General features: G+C 36.4%; 1 protein-coding gene across 1 annotated transcript in view; it reads right to left on the minus strand.

Moving 5' to 3' along the window:
• Nucleotides 1–18,989, minus strand: part of nherf1a (NHERF family PDZ scaffold protein 1a) — a 28,537-nt gene that overhangs the window by 5,049 nt on the left and 4,499 nt on the right. The window contains exons 2-4 of the mRNA XM_067368871.1: nucleotides 8,997–9,167; nucleotides 2,093–2,246; nucleotides 175–218 (exon numbers count right to left, since the gene is read on the minus strand). Of these exons, the coding sequence (XP_067224972.1) occupies nucleotides 175–218; nucleotides 2,093–2,246; nucleotides 8,997–9,167 (369 nt within the window). The remainder of the gene's footprint in view (nucleotides 1–174; nucleotides 219–2,092; nucleotides 2,247–8,996; nucleotides 9,168–18,989) is intronic.

Consider the following 18,989-nt stretch of genomic DNA (forward strand, 5'->3'; position numbering starts at 1 on the left):
TTAGCAAGCGCAAATAACTGAAACGCATCACACGACCACTTTACGAGAAATGTAAAGGGTCACACGCATGTTCGCTTGACACAAATGAAGATAGGTGATCTGAACGCATGCATGTAGCCTTTGAAACTCTGCTTCATTTATCCAAGAGCAACACGCGTGCCAGAAGTTGCTCACCTGATCTTCTGCATCATGACTGGGAACGGGCTCTGGGAGTGGACCTGAGAACAGAGAGGGACAGAGAATGATACATTCATTAGACCTCCTATAAAAACAAGTGTCTGCAGATGCATATTAAAGCTTTAGTGATCAGATATATTTGTCTCACAGTTCAAATGTAACCTGGGGAAAAAGAAAGTTATGAGACTCCTTTAAGCCTACATGAAACAGAAGTTGCGATAATCTTTTCTTGCCTGTTATGACATATATCTGAATAAAATGGCTTCTGGAATAAGAACAAATTTGTCCTCGGGAACTGAATGGATTGTAGGAAGTTGGGCGTTACTAACTAAATGGAGGCAGATCTGAATGCCAGTTTGTAGTCGGTTGCGGATGATGTTTAGTCCCACTCTCCGCAGAGACATATGACATGAAAATAGTAGATGCACATTTTTTTATTTTATTTTTTTTGCCTTTTTATTGTGACAGGACAGTAATTTCACAGGACGTGAATGTACTTCATCATTCAGTAAAAAAAAAAAGGTGATTTCAAGGTGATTTTAAGATTATCAGTAAAGCTTTGTCATGGTAAAAGGTGAATTTTGTGAATAAGTCTGACTGAGGTCAATAAATCTGTAATATACCAAATAAATTCAATTAATAACCCCCCAAAAAGAACAAATTTTACCTAGTGCTTAATGTACATGCATAATTTAAAAAAATAAAACAAGCACTTAATCTGCAGTTGGCCACTTTCAGTAAAGACAGTTTCATTAATTATAATTGAAGTGAGAGATTTTACTCATGTTATGAATGTTATGTATTTGTTTCTGTCAGGTCAAGCTACATATACAATTGACTGCCACTGCATTATTATATTACTATTGTTCAGTACTTTGGGGCAAGAAGAAATTAAGTTTTACTGTATTTTTGTATCAAATAAATGCAGAAATGATGAGAATAACAGACTTCTTTCAAAAAAATTACAGACTCCATACATTTGAATGATAGATTATGCAGAAAAAAAATTGCATTTGTAAAATATTTCATTCACAAACTAAATTATTTACGACATGGTTATGTAACATGCAAAACATTTGGGGGTTGAACTACCAGCAAAATTAACTAGTCTATACTTTGTGATATATAGTGTGATTTACTCTAATGTAAAATTTTGGTCATACTGCCCATCACTACTTTAACTAAAATGCCATTGGGCCAAAGGGTTTAGATTCACAGCACAATGTCTGGACTTTGTGTTTCATTCTGGGAAAAAGAAACAGGAAACAGGCGAAAAGCCTTTTAAGAATTGAATGAGAATAGGGAAACATGGCTATTGTGGTTGAAATAATAAAAGATGAATAAAGATGTGTGGAAGCAGCTGTCAACATCCTTTCAGTGAAAAATGGAGAAAGTCCAACAGCCCACTGGCGAGCTCATAATAACAATGTAGACTGGGTAATAATTTTCTCATAAATCATCCATTTTTTCACTTACTATTTCACCTGTTGCTCAATCACCTTCAAAAAGCCTGATCTCGATGTTAATATATCATGTTATGCTACCTCGTATCTGTGGGGTGGCTGGGTTGTCAACAGGAGTCGTTTGCCTGTCTGGCATATTTAGGGTGGGGGTGATTGACTTCCCCCATTTCTCATACTCTTGCCATGGCCCTGGTCACCATGACGACATGCTGGCAGTGCGTTATTGACTTTGGCTAATTCTCTCATGTACAGACAGTGTCACTGCAGGCCTCGAGTTGATGTTTAACCAGCAGTCTGTTACTATGTGGATGCGTGTGCTTAAACGTTTGCAAAGTGAACAAAAGTTATTCTTGATCAGCAAAACCACACTAAAGGTCAAGGGTGAGATGGACAGAAACCCACTTTGCACATGCAAAAACATGCTACAGTGGGTTAATTTGTTACGCTGGTACCTGTGAGATGTTTCTCGGTTGGGAGGACATCACAGCTTATGAAGAAGGCGTCTGTCTCTGGATCCACCACCAGCATTCTGGTCTCATCTCCTCCTGCCTTAATGGCCGCCACCACTTCTGAATGCTGCATCGTGTGCACTGGAACGCCATTCACCTGCAGAAACAACCGAACATTAAATTCATACACTTTGAAACAGTGAGAGACAATTAAAGATGCCCTAGAACTTCTTTTTAAAAGATGTAATATAAGTCTAAGGTGTCCCCTGAATGTGTCTGTGAAGTTTCAGCTCAAAATACACCATAGATTTTTTTTTATTTATTTTTTTAACTGCCTTTTTTGGGGCATCATTAACTATGCACCGATATATAGGTTGTGGCCCCTTTAATTCTTGTGCTCCCCCGCCCCCAGAGCTCACGCTTGCCTTGAACCACATAAACAAAGTTCACACAGCTAATATAACCCTCAAATGGATCTTTACAAGATGTTCGTCATGCATGCTGCATGCATACATCGGATCATGTGAGTACAGTATTTATTTGGATGTTTACATTGATTCTGAATGAATTTGAGGCTGTGCTCCGTGGCTAAAGCTAACATTACACACTGTTGGAGAGATTTATAAAGAATGAAGTTGTGTTTATGAATTATACAGACTGCAAGTGTTTTGAAAATGAAAATAGCGACGGCTCTTGTCTCCGTGAATACAGTAAGAAACGATGGTAACTTTAACCACATTTAACAGTACATTAGCAACATGCTAATGAAACATTTAGAAAGACAATTTACAAATATCACTAAAAATATCATGTTATCATGAATCATGTCAGTTATTATTGCTCCATTTGCCATTTTTCGCTATTGTTCTTGCGTGCTTACCTAGTCTGATGATTCAGCTGTGCACATCCAGACGTTAATACTGGCTGCCCTTGTCTAATGCCTTGAACATGGGCTGGCATATGCAAATATTGGGGCGTGCACCCCGACTGTTACGTAACAGTCGGTGTTATGTTGAGATTCGCCTGTTCGTCAGAGGTCTTTTAAACAAATGAGATTTATATAAAGAGGAAACAATGGAGTTTGAGACTCACTGTATGTCATTTCCATGTACTGAACTCTTGTTATTTAACTATGCCAATATAAATTCAATATTTAATTCTAGGGCACCTTTAAATAGTGATAAGGAAGTCCCCATTCATTCTGGCATGTCTGAATATTTAAATGAACAGTAGTTTCCCTGGAACATTCAAAGCGTGTGGATGAAGCGGTTTTGTAGTGATCTTCAGTGGACATTTCATTAAAAGTCTATTTTAATTTGTTAATAATTTTATTTATTACAGAAAATAATCTGTGTAAGATAATGTATAGGAGTATATATTTTATACTTTAGAATTACTTGTTTATTATTGTGTTATTCTATGAAATTTCATTTTAATATAACATTTAAAAAATATAAATTGCATTAAAAAATAACTACGTTTTTTTTTTTTTTTATTATCTTTTTATAATAAAAAGATAATTTCCTGGAAAGGCAAATTCCCATCACATACATTAGTTACAACTTTAGTTATTTAAGTACATAGATGGAGATGAATACAGATATTTTAGATGAGATTGTCCATATTGCCTTTCTGATATTTTCTTTTACGGACCACTACTTATTTCAGTTGGGAACCTTAACAAAGCAGAACAGAACCGGGATGCGCACCACTTCAAGTAATTAAAACATCACATAAAAAGAGGGCAGGTCTACACAGATCACAAATACAGTCAAATGAAATCAGATCTAATTGGTTTTACATACTCAGTCCATTTAGTCCAAATCTTATAGAATTTTTCTTTTTCAACTTTGAGGGAAAAGGATATCTTTTCCATAACATAAATTTCTTAGACAATTTCAATCCATTCATCAAAGGTGGGTGGATCTACTTTTAAAAAATAACTAAGTTTGTATTAATAAATATTATTTACTTTGTCTATTACACTTTGTTCATTTGTGATTTCTTAGTCAATTTAATTTATTGCTTTAAAGTAATTTAATTTTAATGTAACCTTCATTTTAATGTAATTTAAATATAAACATAATTAAATTAATTATTGTAAACATTAAAATTTATTAAAAAAGATAACTTAACTTGTAAATAAAACTACTGTAATCCATTTGCACTATTCACATCAACACAGCGCTGGACTAACTTTGGCAAGGCACAAAGAGTTTTTGTCACTTTATACATACTGTACTATAATATAGTATATACCAGGAAGACAAAGCAAATCTCCTTTCTCTGACAGTGTTCAACTGAAGTACTTATGGGTCAATAGAAAGACTAATCCCATGACCATGACTTGTTCTCAGAGAGGAGGCACCTGAAAGACTGAATCTTATAATGCCAGAGGCTAAGGAATCTGTGTGGGAGATTCAGGGCAGGAGTGGGCCCTTAGGAATGCTGATCCCACTCTCCCGTTCTGCAGGCAATTAAAACACAGCGGACAAACAACAGCCCCCTTATTTGTCCCTTAAACACAGCCCTGTGACACACATACACACACACATAACAGAACAGAACAGAGGAAGCAAAAAGGAGAATTCATCTCAGCGAGTGTGAGAGGCACACAGCCATGTTTTTATCATCATTTTCAGGTAAAGCCATGTGACTCCACATGATGCCTGACATTTAAATGTCTCAGCTCTCCGGAATCTGAGATGAGATGCGGGAAATGGGAGTGAAACTAAGAACAGGGATCCTTAGAGTGTGAAAACACTCAGAGCTTTCAAGCACGGCTGCTGAATGAAGCCAGCGTTCAAAGAAAAGGGGTCGGTGGCATTCTGAAGGAAATGAGACAAGTCTTTAAAATGAAAAATATTCTCAGTCTGGCCAAAGAAGACCAGGGGCCGTATTCACAAAACATCTTAAGGCTAAAAGTAGCTCCTAACTTGCCAATTTAGGAGAAACTCTTAAAAATAATGGGAGTGTCAGTCCTAATTTTAGGACTCCTAAATTTTGGCTCTAAGAGTTTTTCACAAAGCATTTTAGCGCTAAAACTAGCTCCTAAATCTGTGAAACGTTAGGAGTAGTCCAGAGGACTCCTAAATCACTAAGACCAAATCACAAACAGTCCTAATCCACCTAAAGACACTGTACACCATGAGGCAATAGAGGATACAGCCTTGGGTGCTGAACCTTTCCTTCATAAATGCAATACATTTTGACTTATAGATTTGAATCTATGATGAGACGCCAAAAAAATCTTTAACAAATAAATAATATTGTCTGATTACCTGTGGCAGGGGTTTTCATGAGTTCACATTTACAAATGATTCAATAGAGTAAAAAAAAAAAAATTATATATATTATAATATATATATATATATATATAAAAATATATGAAATTATATAAAATTAAATATAAAATATAAATATATACAATTTTATAAACTATGTTTATAAAACATAATTTGTCGCTTAAATTGTGCATTCTCTTGAGATGAAGACATGTAAGAGGTGGACAATTAACTGTATATACTAGTTTAATTAGTGACACTTTTTAAAACCTTTATGGCAACAATATGACAACATTTTATTTTGACTATGGCAACATTTTTATTAAAAAACATTTATTTGAATACGGCAACATTTGTATTTTAATATAGAAACACGACACCTCATTCTACAGTATTTCTATGATTAAATCGCTGACTCCTCCCCCATCAGCCAATCACTGTGTGTTTACTCCATAGCAACAAGGTCAACCCCGCCCTTACTTTTAGCTTAAGACTTCAGTCTATTCCTTAGTAAAAGTTTGTCTCAGCAGCTTTGTGAATGGGTTTTAAGAGAAAACTCTTAGCTAAGAACTTTTACTGCTATTTAGGAGAACTCTTAGTGGTAAGATAAAATGTTTTGTGAATACGGCCCCAGATTTGCAGTCGGGGTGAACAACTATGCCAGTCTTTATACAGTGACGGGGCAGGATTTCTTCAAAAGTGTGAAATTTCTAAAACTGTGAAAAACCACATGGCCACAGACACGAGTTACAAGTCAGCTAAGGCCACCATGACCCTGATAACACTGCATATTCTGACATACTTTTAATAAGGCCACTTGGCATTTGGTTGGAAAAAAAGTGACGCATATGACATCATTAATAATTAGCTGTTAACACAACACACTGTTGTCACTACCTGAATTTTCTGGGAAAGGATTCTGTTGTAAAACACAGTTCACACTAGTAACAAAAATGTGTAGCCTACAGAATTAAACACAAAAATAGGTATTTTATTTACATTTATTCGTCTGACTTTCTTCATATCTCTCTCTTTCCACATTTACACTAAGTATTAACATTAATTTTGTGCAATGTGTTTGAAATGGGTCAATCATAAACACAACATAAACGGGGCATTTTTCTCCCTTTCGGCCTTTCCTGAATTTTCTTTGGGGTGTTTGGAACCTCTATCACACAGCCGTAATAAGTGGATTGAGGCCGGCCTGATATCAGCAGCGAGGGGGCGGGTGGCTTGAAACCATACGTGGCCCTGACCTCTCCTCAGGTGTTCAGTAATCCCAGCACTCCCAGAGAGACAATAATTACACTGGCCACTCCTTCACTGATAGCTAATGAGATTAACGCTCTGCAAACAGAGTCCAAACCGCTCAGGCATTTAACGTTATCACTCTGTTTAAAATTATATGTGTAAAATAACGCTGTTGCTCTAAGATTTGATCTTTGATTGTTCCAATGAACTACTTCATATGGTGGGAGAAGGTTAATTGAGATTATAACTAATAGTGGTCGAACCATATGTTTTTTAGTGCCTGATGCCAATGTCAATATTTAGAGAGCAGGATGTCTGCTGGCTGATATAATGTCACTACACACATAATACAATTTTATGACAGAAACTGAGGTGTAGAAATTAATTGAAACACTTATTTACTTAATTTTTTTGATAATTTGGTAATTTTGCTGCAATAGCTTTCACAACACAGGAAAGCTTTATTTGACACTGAACTAAATTTACAACAACAGAGTAATAAAATAAGAACAAATAAACAAAACTGCGAACGATAGCACAAATTAATAGATTAGGATAAAGAGACAAATTAAATCAACATGGCTTTAAATTTTTGAGGTGCGTCTAACAGCAGGCTAAGAAACACTGCAGAAATTAAAGTAATTAAATGTAAAAAATAACACTGGATAGTCTTCATTGTAAAAAATAAAAATTAATGCTTACAATTAAAGTTACAAGAGCAGTGAGTGATTTTTGTCTTTTGTTCTTTAAGTAACCTGACAGACAGCAGCAGGTTTATTAGGCAGCTGTCACTTTAAGAGCTTATGCATTGATCCAATTTACGATTACACAACATGTGCTGTCTTTCTCAACTTACGTTCCCAAACTGACTGTGTTTACCTGACTACTCACCAAGACAGGCATTTTGACATAAAGTTGTGTGAAATTGAGCGTTTAAGCAAAATACGACACGAAAAACAACTAATTTTGGTAAATTGCAAGCTGTTTGAGAGGCTACTTTATGTGCAAGCCACTTATATAGATCAGTGATGCGTGCACTTTTGGTGTGAGCACGAAACCTGTGGGAATGAGTAAAATTATGCACAATAAGCACCGTTCAATCGAAGCGAATGAGGCGAGTGAGTAACAGGAGGTGGGTGTGTGTCAAACTGTAAATTCACAGTATGAGAGAAAAGAGAGCAAGAATCGGTGTATCGATACTGCAGAAAAGGAGTTATTTCTGTTATTATATAACAGTTTCAGATATTTCAGTATCGATACATAGCAAAATATCGATATTTCTGACAACACTAGTCTTCAGTATTACAATCTTAATATCAGTGTTGAAACCATGTGTGCTGCTTAATATTTTTGTTGAAACCAAGATACTTTTTTTTTATTTTTTATTTGAAATAGAAACACTTTGTGACATTAGAAATGTCTTTACTGTCACAATTTAAAGGTGCCCTAGAATTAAAAAATGAATTTATCTTGGCATAGACAAATAACAAAAATTCAGCACATGGAAATGACATACAGTGAGTCTCAAACTCCATTGTTTCCTCTTTCTTATATAAATCTCATTTGTTTAAAAGACCTCCGAAGAACAGGCACCGACTGTTACGCAACAGTCAGGATCATTAATATGTACGCCCCCAATATTTGCATATGCCAGCCCATGTTCAAGGCATTAGACAAGGGCAGCCAGTATTAACGTCTGGACCTGCACAGCTGAATCAGACTAGGTAAGCAAGCAAGGATAATAGTGAAAAATGGCAGATGGAGCGATAATAACTGACATGATCCATGATATTGTGATATTTTTAGTGATATTTGTAAATTGTCTTTCTAAATGTTTCGTTAGCATGTTGCTAATGTACTGTTAAATGTGGTTAAAGTTACCACTGTTTCTTACTGTATTCACGGAGACAAGAGCCGTCGCTATTTTCATTATTAAACACTTGCAGTCTGTATAATTCATAAACACAACTTCATTCTTTATAAATCTCTCCAACAGTGTAGCGTTAGCCGTTAGCCACGGAGCATAGCCTCAAACTCCTTTAAAATCAAATGTAAACTTCCAAATAAATACAATACTCACATAATCCGACGCATGCATGCTGCGCATTTCTAAATATGCCCCAAAAAAGGCAGTTAAAAAAATTAATTAAAAAAAATCTATGGGGTATTTTGAGCTGAAACATCACAGACACATTCAGGGGACACCTTAGACTTAAATTACATCTTGTAAAAAAAACATTCGATGGCACCTTTAATGCATCTATCAGTGCACGAAAGAGAGAAAAAAAGTTGTATTACTTGATTACTACACATTCCTGAAGTACACACACACACAGTTGTTTAAATTGCTGATTAAATATGGTGTATTATACCTGCACTATTTTATCTTGGGGCCGAAGTCCAGATTTCTCTGCTGGGGAGTCTTCATCCACCGCCCTGATGTACTGGCCAGGTTTTGTCTTTTCTGTGTGCAGATTAAAGCCATATCCGGTGGCACCCTTCTTCATGTGACAGAGACGTGGACGCAGCTCATTCTTTGAATCCTACAAAGCGAAAACCAACAGGAAACTATGAAAAAAACTGATACTCTGATATGTTACACAAACACACAAAGCAAAACATATAAGGAAAAAATTTAATGATATCAGTTACATATCACATCAAGTCTTAATCTGTAAATGTAAAATGCAAATGTAAACTATAGCTAAGAATGTTGTACACAGGCAACCATCCTGATTCCCTCCACTGCAACCACATTTTCCAAAAACAAAAACTGTATGGCTCAAATCAATCAAACCGTCACCACACACCAGAATATTCTTTCACATCACAAATGTGCATGAGAAAATCACAACCTACAGAAGATCTTCCAAAGCAAAGCCACCCACCCTAATCGATACACAATAACTGAACAAACAAATCACCTGCTTCCTGGAACATTTAAGCTTCCTCAATACACTGAGCAACACTTTCTAAATAAAACCACAGTAAATGAAATAATACACAAAGACATTTTTTAAAAGAGAAAATAACTTGTATACCATTTCAAAAGCACTCAGTACCATCAACATCCCGAGATGAAGCACTGAAAAGTAGAAGTAATGAAACTGACCAGTCATCTATGTACTTCCCTCTTTAGCAAACCAGTCTGTGATATATGGCTGAAATTATACAAACAGATAAGACAATCAAACATCTACATGCTGTACACATGCACATATTGATCTACAGATGAGTCAAAGGAAAGACACATGAGCCAGCAAAGTATGAAAACAAAGGAAGTTTGTTCTTATTGTAACATTTTATCATTAGTTTTTTTATAAAACATAAAATGAAAATCATTGTTATAATATAGTTTTTGTGAAGTTGATACAGTTTAATGTTACGTCTTATGTAACCCCCCCCCGAGTCCCACCAATAATGCTCAACACTTGTTGTTGTTATTATTTTTATTATTATTATTAATTATATAGTTATAGCTGATATAGGCAAAAGTTTTGTCTTATCCATCCCCACAGCCCCATAAATAATGCTGAAGTATAATAATAATAATAATAATAATATATTTATTTATTAATAATATAATTCTATATAACAAACATTTATAATAATAATAGTAATTAAAATTAAAAGACTATTCATTAGGTGCACTGAAAGTAATAATATTAATATACATCATCTGTGCACGAGTAAGGCCTTACAAACATCAACCAATAGTTTACGCGATCATGGTGTAAACGATTGGCCCTCTGGCTTGTCAATCACTGCCATGAGGTTCCTTGTGAGAGACGAGTGCGGCTCCAGTAACTTTCCACACTCCACAGGCGCCGCATGCAATGGTTTTGTCAGGAGACAGGAGTAACAACTGCAGATTATGAGTTACCTGCGGTGAGTCCGACATAATGAATCCACTAACACGACACAGAGAATGCCGGTGGTAAACACTTGTGTTCCAATACTCGTGCACGAGTTTTGGGAGGCGTTCCCTCGAAATGAACTGTGAAGGAGGGGGGGGTTGTTCGTACGCATGCGCTCATTTCAAAAACTCACTAACAGTCTTTGGTTTCTCAGTCGACGAAATTATCCTCTTTAGCACCTTTAACCTGTGTTACATGTTTAAAGCCGACTCAAAATCATTACAAGTACCCTATATAGGGTATATGTACTTCAGGTTGAGAATCACTGACAAAAACCAACTGCAAACCAATTCAACACAGAGGGAAAGTGTGTCCAAGTTGCTCATCATGATATGCTAACACTGATAACACCAAAGGCAGCCGTACAAAGCTGCAGTGTACAGACTACACACTTCCCGGGAGGGCTGCTCTTCTGGGAAACTGGATAGCAGTGCAGACTGAAGGGGTTTGCAACACTAGGGTCACTGAATGTGCTTGACACGATTAACAATACCTGTTCTAGCTGGGGGTTAACCACAGGTCACAGACAGACCTGACAATACAAAGGTATCCTCATTACTATCCCCAAAGAAAATGTGCCTGAATGTAGCTACTAATTAAAGAAAGAACTCTTCTAACAGGTGACTATGCAAATACAAGACCTATCTGAGCTCTGATTAGCATAGGCTTAACCAGCAGAGGCCATATGTTACGCTAAGAGTTTAATCCCACCTGCTGAACACAAGGCAGCAACTAAAGAGTTCTGTTTTGGATGGTTTGTGGGCGGTGAGTGGTGTAGTGGTTACAGCACAGGGCTGGTAATCAGAGCCATGAGCTATTGCCAATAGTTCCCTTGATCAAAGCACTTAACCCCAGACTGCCCTGGAGGGATTGTCCCTGTAATAAGTGTACTGTAAGACTTTGGATAAAAGTGCCATCTAAAACACTTATGACTCACTATGGGGTATCCCAAAAATGCTATGCAGTGTTGCTAGGTGTTTTAGACCAAAGTCTCTATATCTTAGTTTACATGGACCCTAATAATCTGACCGTAATCAGACTACTAGCATAGTCGGAATAAATAAAATCACATGTAACCACGTCAATCGGAATGAATTGTCCAAATCCGATTAAAGTTTCATTCAGATTGTAATGGGTGGTTTAAACCTTTTCTAATCCGATCGAGAAGATTGAAAACCGAAACTGGAAAGTACTGCGCGTGTGCAATGATGCAGAAATGGCGTAATGACATAAAACGCAAGGATCGAGCTGTTGTTGTTGTCGTGTCATTCTAAAATTCTCCTTCCACTCATCATCTATGAAGTGGAGCAACATCCCTCCAGTCCTTGTTTTTAGACTTTCATCCACAGATGCCTTGTTTTGGGTGCAGGAATGAACGGTTTTACTGCTTGATTAATATAAGCAGCCCAGCAGAAAGCTTCATGTGCTCATCGTCTCCTAATTAGGACTGAAAATAGATAAATATCAAGTCTGCTCTTTAAAACAAAGAAAATAAGCAATTTAAGAGAATAGTTTGCGCAATAAGCAGGTAACATTATCTGCATATTTGTGCAGTGTGCACATAAAAAAAAATCAATTCTGATTTGAATCTTGTGACATATGAACATGCACATCAACACATTATTTGGCGTTCATGTGAACACTACGTTCAGAATTCATTCAGATTAAAACAAAAGGTGTAAACATAGCTTATGATATTCTGGTCCATAGATATCACTTGGTTCTAAATCTATAGGATTTGCTGCCCTCATTTTTTCGCCCATCAGGTGAAAATCATAAGTCTGATAGCTTAGAAAAGTAGTATTACGCCTTTACTCAACAACCTGTACAATTTGAGGTATTATTAATTTTTGTAGCAAAAACATGCAGGACGAGTTAGCTTTAAGAGTTGGCTTTAAGCACTGACCAAATTGGCAACAGACTAAGTTTAGGTTTTATTTCACCCTGCAAAACTTTAACTTTCCTGCCAAAGTGCTGTAGCCACAACCAACTGTGTTTGACAGAAGGATCACAATGTCCTGAGAGGACTGGTCAGAAAAATTATACAACGTCATTCACTCTCTGGGTGGGTCTTCTGTAAAACAGTCACAATGTTATTTAAATGCCTGTGATATTACGCACACAAGTAGACATACAGGATAACTTAACATGTACTAAAAGATCCATCAACACCCTGTGATAAGATATACAAAGCTATCTGATAAAGCCATAGGTTGCTATCACTGTATTAGTTCTTCTTGTGTCTTCATTACTAATTACATCATGCAACTTCTAAAAACTCTTCTGCCAAAGGCAAATACGGAGTGGAAATTATGAACTGAGCAGATGAGATGATATGAAAATCATACTTGCTGCATTGTCACTGTATGAAAGCACTGTGTGAGCTGATGGCTCTGAAGCATCACTGTTTGGTTGTGTCGGGTGTAAGTAAGGGGAGAATTGTGGGAGTTTGGGAAAGGACTTGGGTGTGGACTGCTATCTTTGAGAGGGGTTTGGCAGGGGCCCACACATTCACAATGCAAAGATGACTTCATCCGCTTTGATAAGATCCCTGGAACGCTGCACTCTGACTTTATGAAAGAAATCTTATCCAAACCATAAGAAGAGAAGGACACTCAACTGAGGATTATTATGCATGTGATCAATGATACGATGAGATGAATTTCACAAAACCTCAAGAACACGTCTGGGCCATGTTTTACATTAAAAAAGAGAGAAGAAATTATATTTGAATAAAGAATGAAGCCTATGTTTAGAACTATTATGATCTTCTTTTGCATTGTGACTATTTTAATGACAGTTAAGTCCATTTAAAAACCATATTTATCACTAAAACATTCTCAATACTTAAAAGAAAATATAGTTTCTTTTATATGTATTTTTATTTGTACTAACTTTTTTTACAGTGCTTTTTTTGTTGTTGATGAAAATGTCAATTCAAAAAATTAATGCCGTTATTGGCTTCATAGGCAAAATATAATTTCTCATTTGTGTGTGTGGGTGGTAAAATGTGTTGTGGGCATGATAGCGTGTTCATCACGTACGTTTGGTTACAGAACGGTTATTACACAATGGTAAAACTACTGTTTATCTTACACAAGTTTAATTAGTAAAAAAAAAAACATTTGGGTTCTTGACAGAAGATACTTATACACTTGATATGGGCTTAATATAGATCTGTATCTAACTACTCAAAAGAGCAGGAGTGGAGCAGAACATCCTCAGCAAAAACTGAAATGACATGAAAGGGAATAATAAGCCTATTCTTTATATTTCATGAAGCATTAGAACTTCTAACAATAAACTAGCATTAAACCATGACATTTGTGATGAGAGCCTGTGATCTCCAAAACATATAAACTGGGTGTTGTTATGCATATAACTTTTCAGAGGTGTACAGTTCCTTTATGGAATATCATCTTTGAAAGAAATTCCCATTACTAGATAGTCTCCCTCTGGCCCTCCATTTCCCTTTGGGATATTCAATATAGGAAGCTGAAGTCAGCAGAGGAAATCATTCCCCCTGTCCACAGTAGATGTGGGGGAGAGTTATTTTAAAACTACATTGTCTGACAAAGACCTTCATTCACTGCCAATCCTCCCGAGATGAAGACGGTCTGTGTGGCATAATATGAACCTGTAGCACCTGTGGCCTTCAAAGTGACTATTAGCAAAGAGATCAACCACAGAACAGGGTTGAATTTAAAGGGATAGTTCACCCAAAAATGAAAATTGGATGTTTATCTGCTTACCCTCAGGGCATCCAAGATGTAGGTGACTTTGTTTCTTCAGTAGAACACAAATGATGATTTTTAACTTGCGGTCTGTCAGTCGTATAATGCGTGTCAGTGGGACCTTCATCTATAAGAGTTAAAAAAACATGCACAGACAAATCCAAATTAAACCCTGCGGCTCGTGATGACACATTGATGTCCTAAGACACAAAAACGATCGGTTTGTGTGAGAAATTGAACAGTATTTATATAATTTTTTACCTCTAAAACACCACCATGTCCAACTGCGTTCAGAATCCGGTTAGTGAGGTCTGAATGCGTTCTGATGACGGGAGTGATGTCTCGCGCTTTGCTTCAATGAGTGCGAGTGATCACTTCCATTGTCAGAGCGCGATCAGACCTCACTAACCAGATGTGCAGGGCAGCTGGACATGGTGGGTGTTTTAGAGGTAAAAAATGATATAAACACTGTTCGGTTTCTCACACAAACCGATCGTTTTGTGTCTTAGGACATCAATGTGTCGCCACGAGCCGCAGGGTTTAATTTGGATTTGTCTGTGCATGTTTTTTTAACTCTTATAGATGAAGGTCCCACTGACACGCATTATACGACTGACAGACCGCAAGTTAAAAATCATCATTTGTGTTCTACTGAAGAAACAAAGTCACCTACATCTTGGATGCGCTGGGGGTAAGCAGATAAACATCAAATTTTCATTTTTGGGTGAACTATGCCTTTAAAATTGAAATTTTAGAGGTTGAATTTTTACTTGAATGCTCACATACAGTGAGATCATCAAGAACTCTTTAACTAAGTTCAAAAACAAGAGAACCTGAAAAATTGCAAAGCTCACTTTTTTCCCAGCCAAACAGGATGCAAAAGCATAAAAGAATCATTTAAGATTAAGAAATATGTTTGTGCGAGGAACACACTGAAATTTAAGTCACTATGCATCATAACATCAGATTATTATGACCAGTATTACAGTATGCAAACTCATGATATTTCCCCAACCATTTGTCACCACAATGAGGACAGTCTCACACCACATCCGAACAACACACATAATTTAACATTTATTAAAAGTGTGCATAGATATGCTTTCACAATAACTGACATTCTGTTGACATTTACTCACCCTCAAAAAATTTTGGACAACACAAACAGCATTTTTTTGGACAATACAAAGTCAGCGGGGTTCAAAATAGCACTAGACCATGTGACTTTGACAATTTTCTTTTGTGTTCAACAGAGGAGAGAGAGGTTTCGACCAACATGAGAATGAGTAAATGATGACAGAATTGTATTTTTGGAAACTGCTGCATATCAGCAAGTAAACCTGTTTGTCTCATTGAAAGGCCCTAACCCAACCTGTCTCCAGCTCATGGCAGGCTTCAGTAAATCCTCCACCAACCCTATAAAGATACTACAGTTCAATAATACAAAGGTTAATGACTTTATAGCTCACTTTAGTAACTCATAATCTTGTCCTTGGTTTTCTCAACTCTTGAAGGACTGAGGTAGGGTTGGTGAAACATAAACTGATGACTGAAAACAATAATTATCCCAAACCATAACCTAGGTTTCCAAGTAAACAAGCTTTATTTCAACCCCTCCTACTACGTCATGTGGTATACTGGCATTTTGGTTAAGCAAAAGCCATTTTAGAAGTTTTTTTTTTTTTTTTTTTTAAATAGTATGACGCAAGATTGATTGCATAAATGTGGAGATGAGCAGAGTTGGCAAAGGTGCCATAAATATATTTACAGGCCGGAGGTTTTGGATCCAAGATGTGTACTTGCAAAACTTGACAGCCAATAATTAACCCATAGAGATTTGAAAACTGCCAACCGACAGCAAAATACATAGACAGGTACCAGGAGCAGTGAGGTGACGACTGATACGATTGGTATAACTGCTCGTGTCATCTCAAATTGCAACAGACCACAGCAGGAAAACAGCGAACTTGTAACCAAGGAAGTGGTTTATTCAAATGTGTGAGCATCCCTCCCCATCTCACAGAGTTACGCATTCAGCTTGAGTGTTTACTTTTGAAATTTTTAGTGGTGAACATCTTGAGAGTGTGTGGCTGCCAAACACATTCGTAGATGCTATATTGTGTCTGCTGAAATGTATTGTTGTCAAAACTGGTTATTATTTTCGTTTTGTGCTTCAATGACACTAGAGTCCTATGAGTGGCTCTCAAGGCATTGCTATGCTGTTGCTAAGGTATTTGGAAGGTTTTTTAACACCATGTTCCCATGGTGTTGCGATGGTGCTTTAATTGCTAGGTGGTTGCTTACAGACCCAAGTTTTATTAAAAAAAAGCAAACAAACAAAAAAAAAAACATTAGTTCTCAGGGAATAACCTTGGTGGCTAGTTCCTATAACTAAGTTCCTAGAACAACCCGGTGTGAAAGCCCCTATTATATTATATTATTATTAAGCCCCTTTTATTTCATTTAAAGAAGAAACCAAACCAATGTATAGTTGACATCTGAGGCTTAATGCTATAGAAAAGCAATACAAAATTGTAGAAGAGTGTTTTCAGCTTGTTTTTTTATTTCTATAAAACATGCAGTTGCTTCAAACAATGGTATAAAGCTATTCAAAACATCATTCAATGTAAATAGTGATTATAGCATTATTAATAATCGCAATTACAATTTCAAGTGAATAATCAACATTTATTATTTTGTCATAATCGTGCAGCCCTAGCCCATCCTATGATATTCCTATCTATGGTCCTATATATTGTCCCACAGTGGTTTATGTAAACGGGAATAGTAAAAGTTTATAGGATTTTCTGTTCATTCTATTGACCATCAGGCTAAAATTGCAAGAGATTGTACCGATTATTGATGAGAGGTATCCTATTAATTTTCTAAACAATCTGAGAAAACATGTATGTCTGTGGCAAAAATGGAAAATTTAATTTTTAATAATAATTTTATAATAAATTTATTTCAAATACCTAACATAAATATAATTTAAAAAGACAGAAAATTAGCTGGAAGAATATCAAGGCTAATAATAATTACAAGCTAAGAATAATTACAACCACCAGTCTGTAACATTATATCTTTATAAATGAATTAGTAAGTTTTAATATTAGTGAAGTCAGGAAGTTGGCCACTTCCATATATTTTCATCGTCCTTTTCAAAATAATCTAATAACCTGATTAAAAAATAAAGCACTGAATGAACAGCATAGTTCCTTTAGTGCAACAACGCAGAACTAAAACGCCAATGACAAGCACACAATGTACTGACTGATATATCAACATCACATGAATCAAAGAACACTACTGAAGATTGTTCCAAGAAACACACCCTTTCTTTCCTCCCAAACACACCTGCATTTCTGAAGAATTATGTGAAGGAATCGCTATCAGAGAATGATTCATATGTTTGGAATGTCAGGAAATATTCCAGACTCAGACATTGATCTAATTTTCATAAATCGTCTATTCTGCCTCTTTTCCATCATTTATCATTTAACACAATGCAAGCAAGCTGTCTGTGTGTAATCTGCTCTGAAAACTCATCTCAGTAAGTAAACAGCATCCCGCAGGGCACTGCCATCAAGAACAAAGCTAAGTCCGGGTTAAACTGACAGCTGATCCAGAGATGTTCCCTCCAGCAGCATTTTACTTCTGAATGATCACAGACAGGAAGGATGGGATGCAGGAGGGCGAGGGGAAAACGACACAACAGAAGGGCCATTCATGGTTGACTGAGGGCTTCAAATACACTTTGATAATTGCTGGAAAGAAATGTGATTACAATCCGTATTGTTCCAGAGACTCTAAATAACTGTTATTGACTTCTCTGGGCCGCCAGGGTTATGTTGATTAAAGTTATTTCTGGCTCATGCCACATAATCAGAAAAAGGACTGATAAACATTGGCCTGTATGCCATTATGTAAATGCATAACAAGCATCAAAACTGCACATTTGAAGTTTTCTTTTGCTGTGCCGGCACTTTCCAAAACCTAACTGACATGCCTTCTATAGTAACACTAACTTATAACCAAGTAACTAATAACTAGATTTCGATTTTCTAAAGAAAATCTAAGTGATGCTTACCTGTGCAAAAACTCACTCACTGCCACAGTGGCAGAATGTTGTAGGTGGTTGCTAAGGTATTGCTAGGGGCTCAAATGTCTATGATCCTCTCAAAATAATCCACATTATTTGAGCAATCATTCATGTCCTTAGCACAAAGGATGCAGCACAAGTGATGCACCAACTTTTAATATTTAAAGATTTTAATGAACCTCTAACCCCAAGAATGAGCAATAGTAATAGAGATCTTTAGTAACTTCTTCAAGACACATCAGAATCTGTTTTATAGAATAAAAGGATCTCAGTTCTACTTTGTGGCTCCTTTCTCTCTAATCTTAAGCCTGCACCCAAACAAAGAGTAACTTTCCACAGTAACCCCCTTCACTTCTCAAGGATCTCCAAGGCAAGGGATTGAGACTTTATTGGGGTCAACTTACCCTGCTGGCTTTTGTCTTCAACCTGAACAATTACAATTCAAGAAAACCATGAAATATATTTGGCACAATGTTTTATTTACTAAAAGAGCTCCATCAAAACTAAAAAGGAGAAATCACTGAAATACCTCTAATGAATCAGTGCTTAATGAATGGAAACTAAATTAATGGGGATGATAGGTTATCCTCTTAAAGGGATACTCCACCCAAA

The sequence above is a fragment of the Chanodichthys erythropterus genome, chromosome 19 (genome assembly GCF_024489055.1).
Source record: "Chanodichthys erythropterus isolate Z2021 chromosome 19, ASM2448905v1, whole genome shotgun sequence".
Lineage (NCBI taxonomy): Eukaryota > Metazoa > Chordata > Actinopteri > Cypriniformes > Xenocyprididae > Chanodichthys > Chanodichthys erythropterus.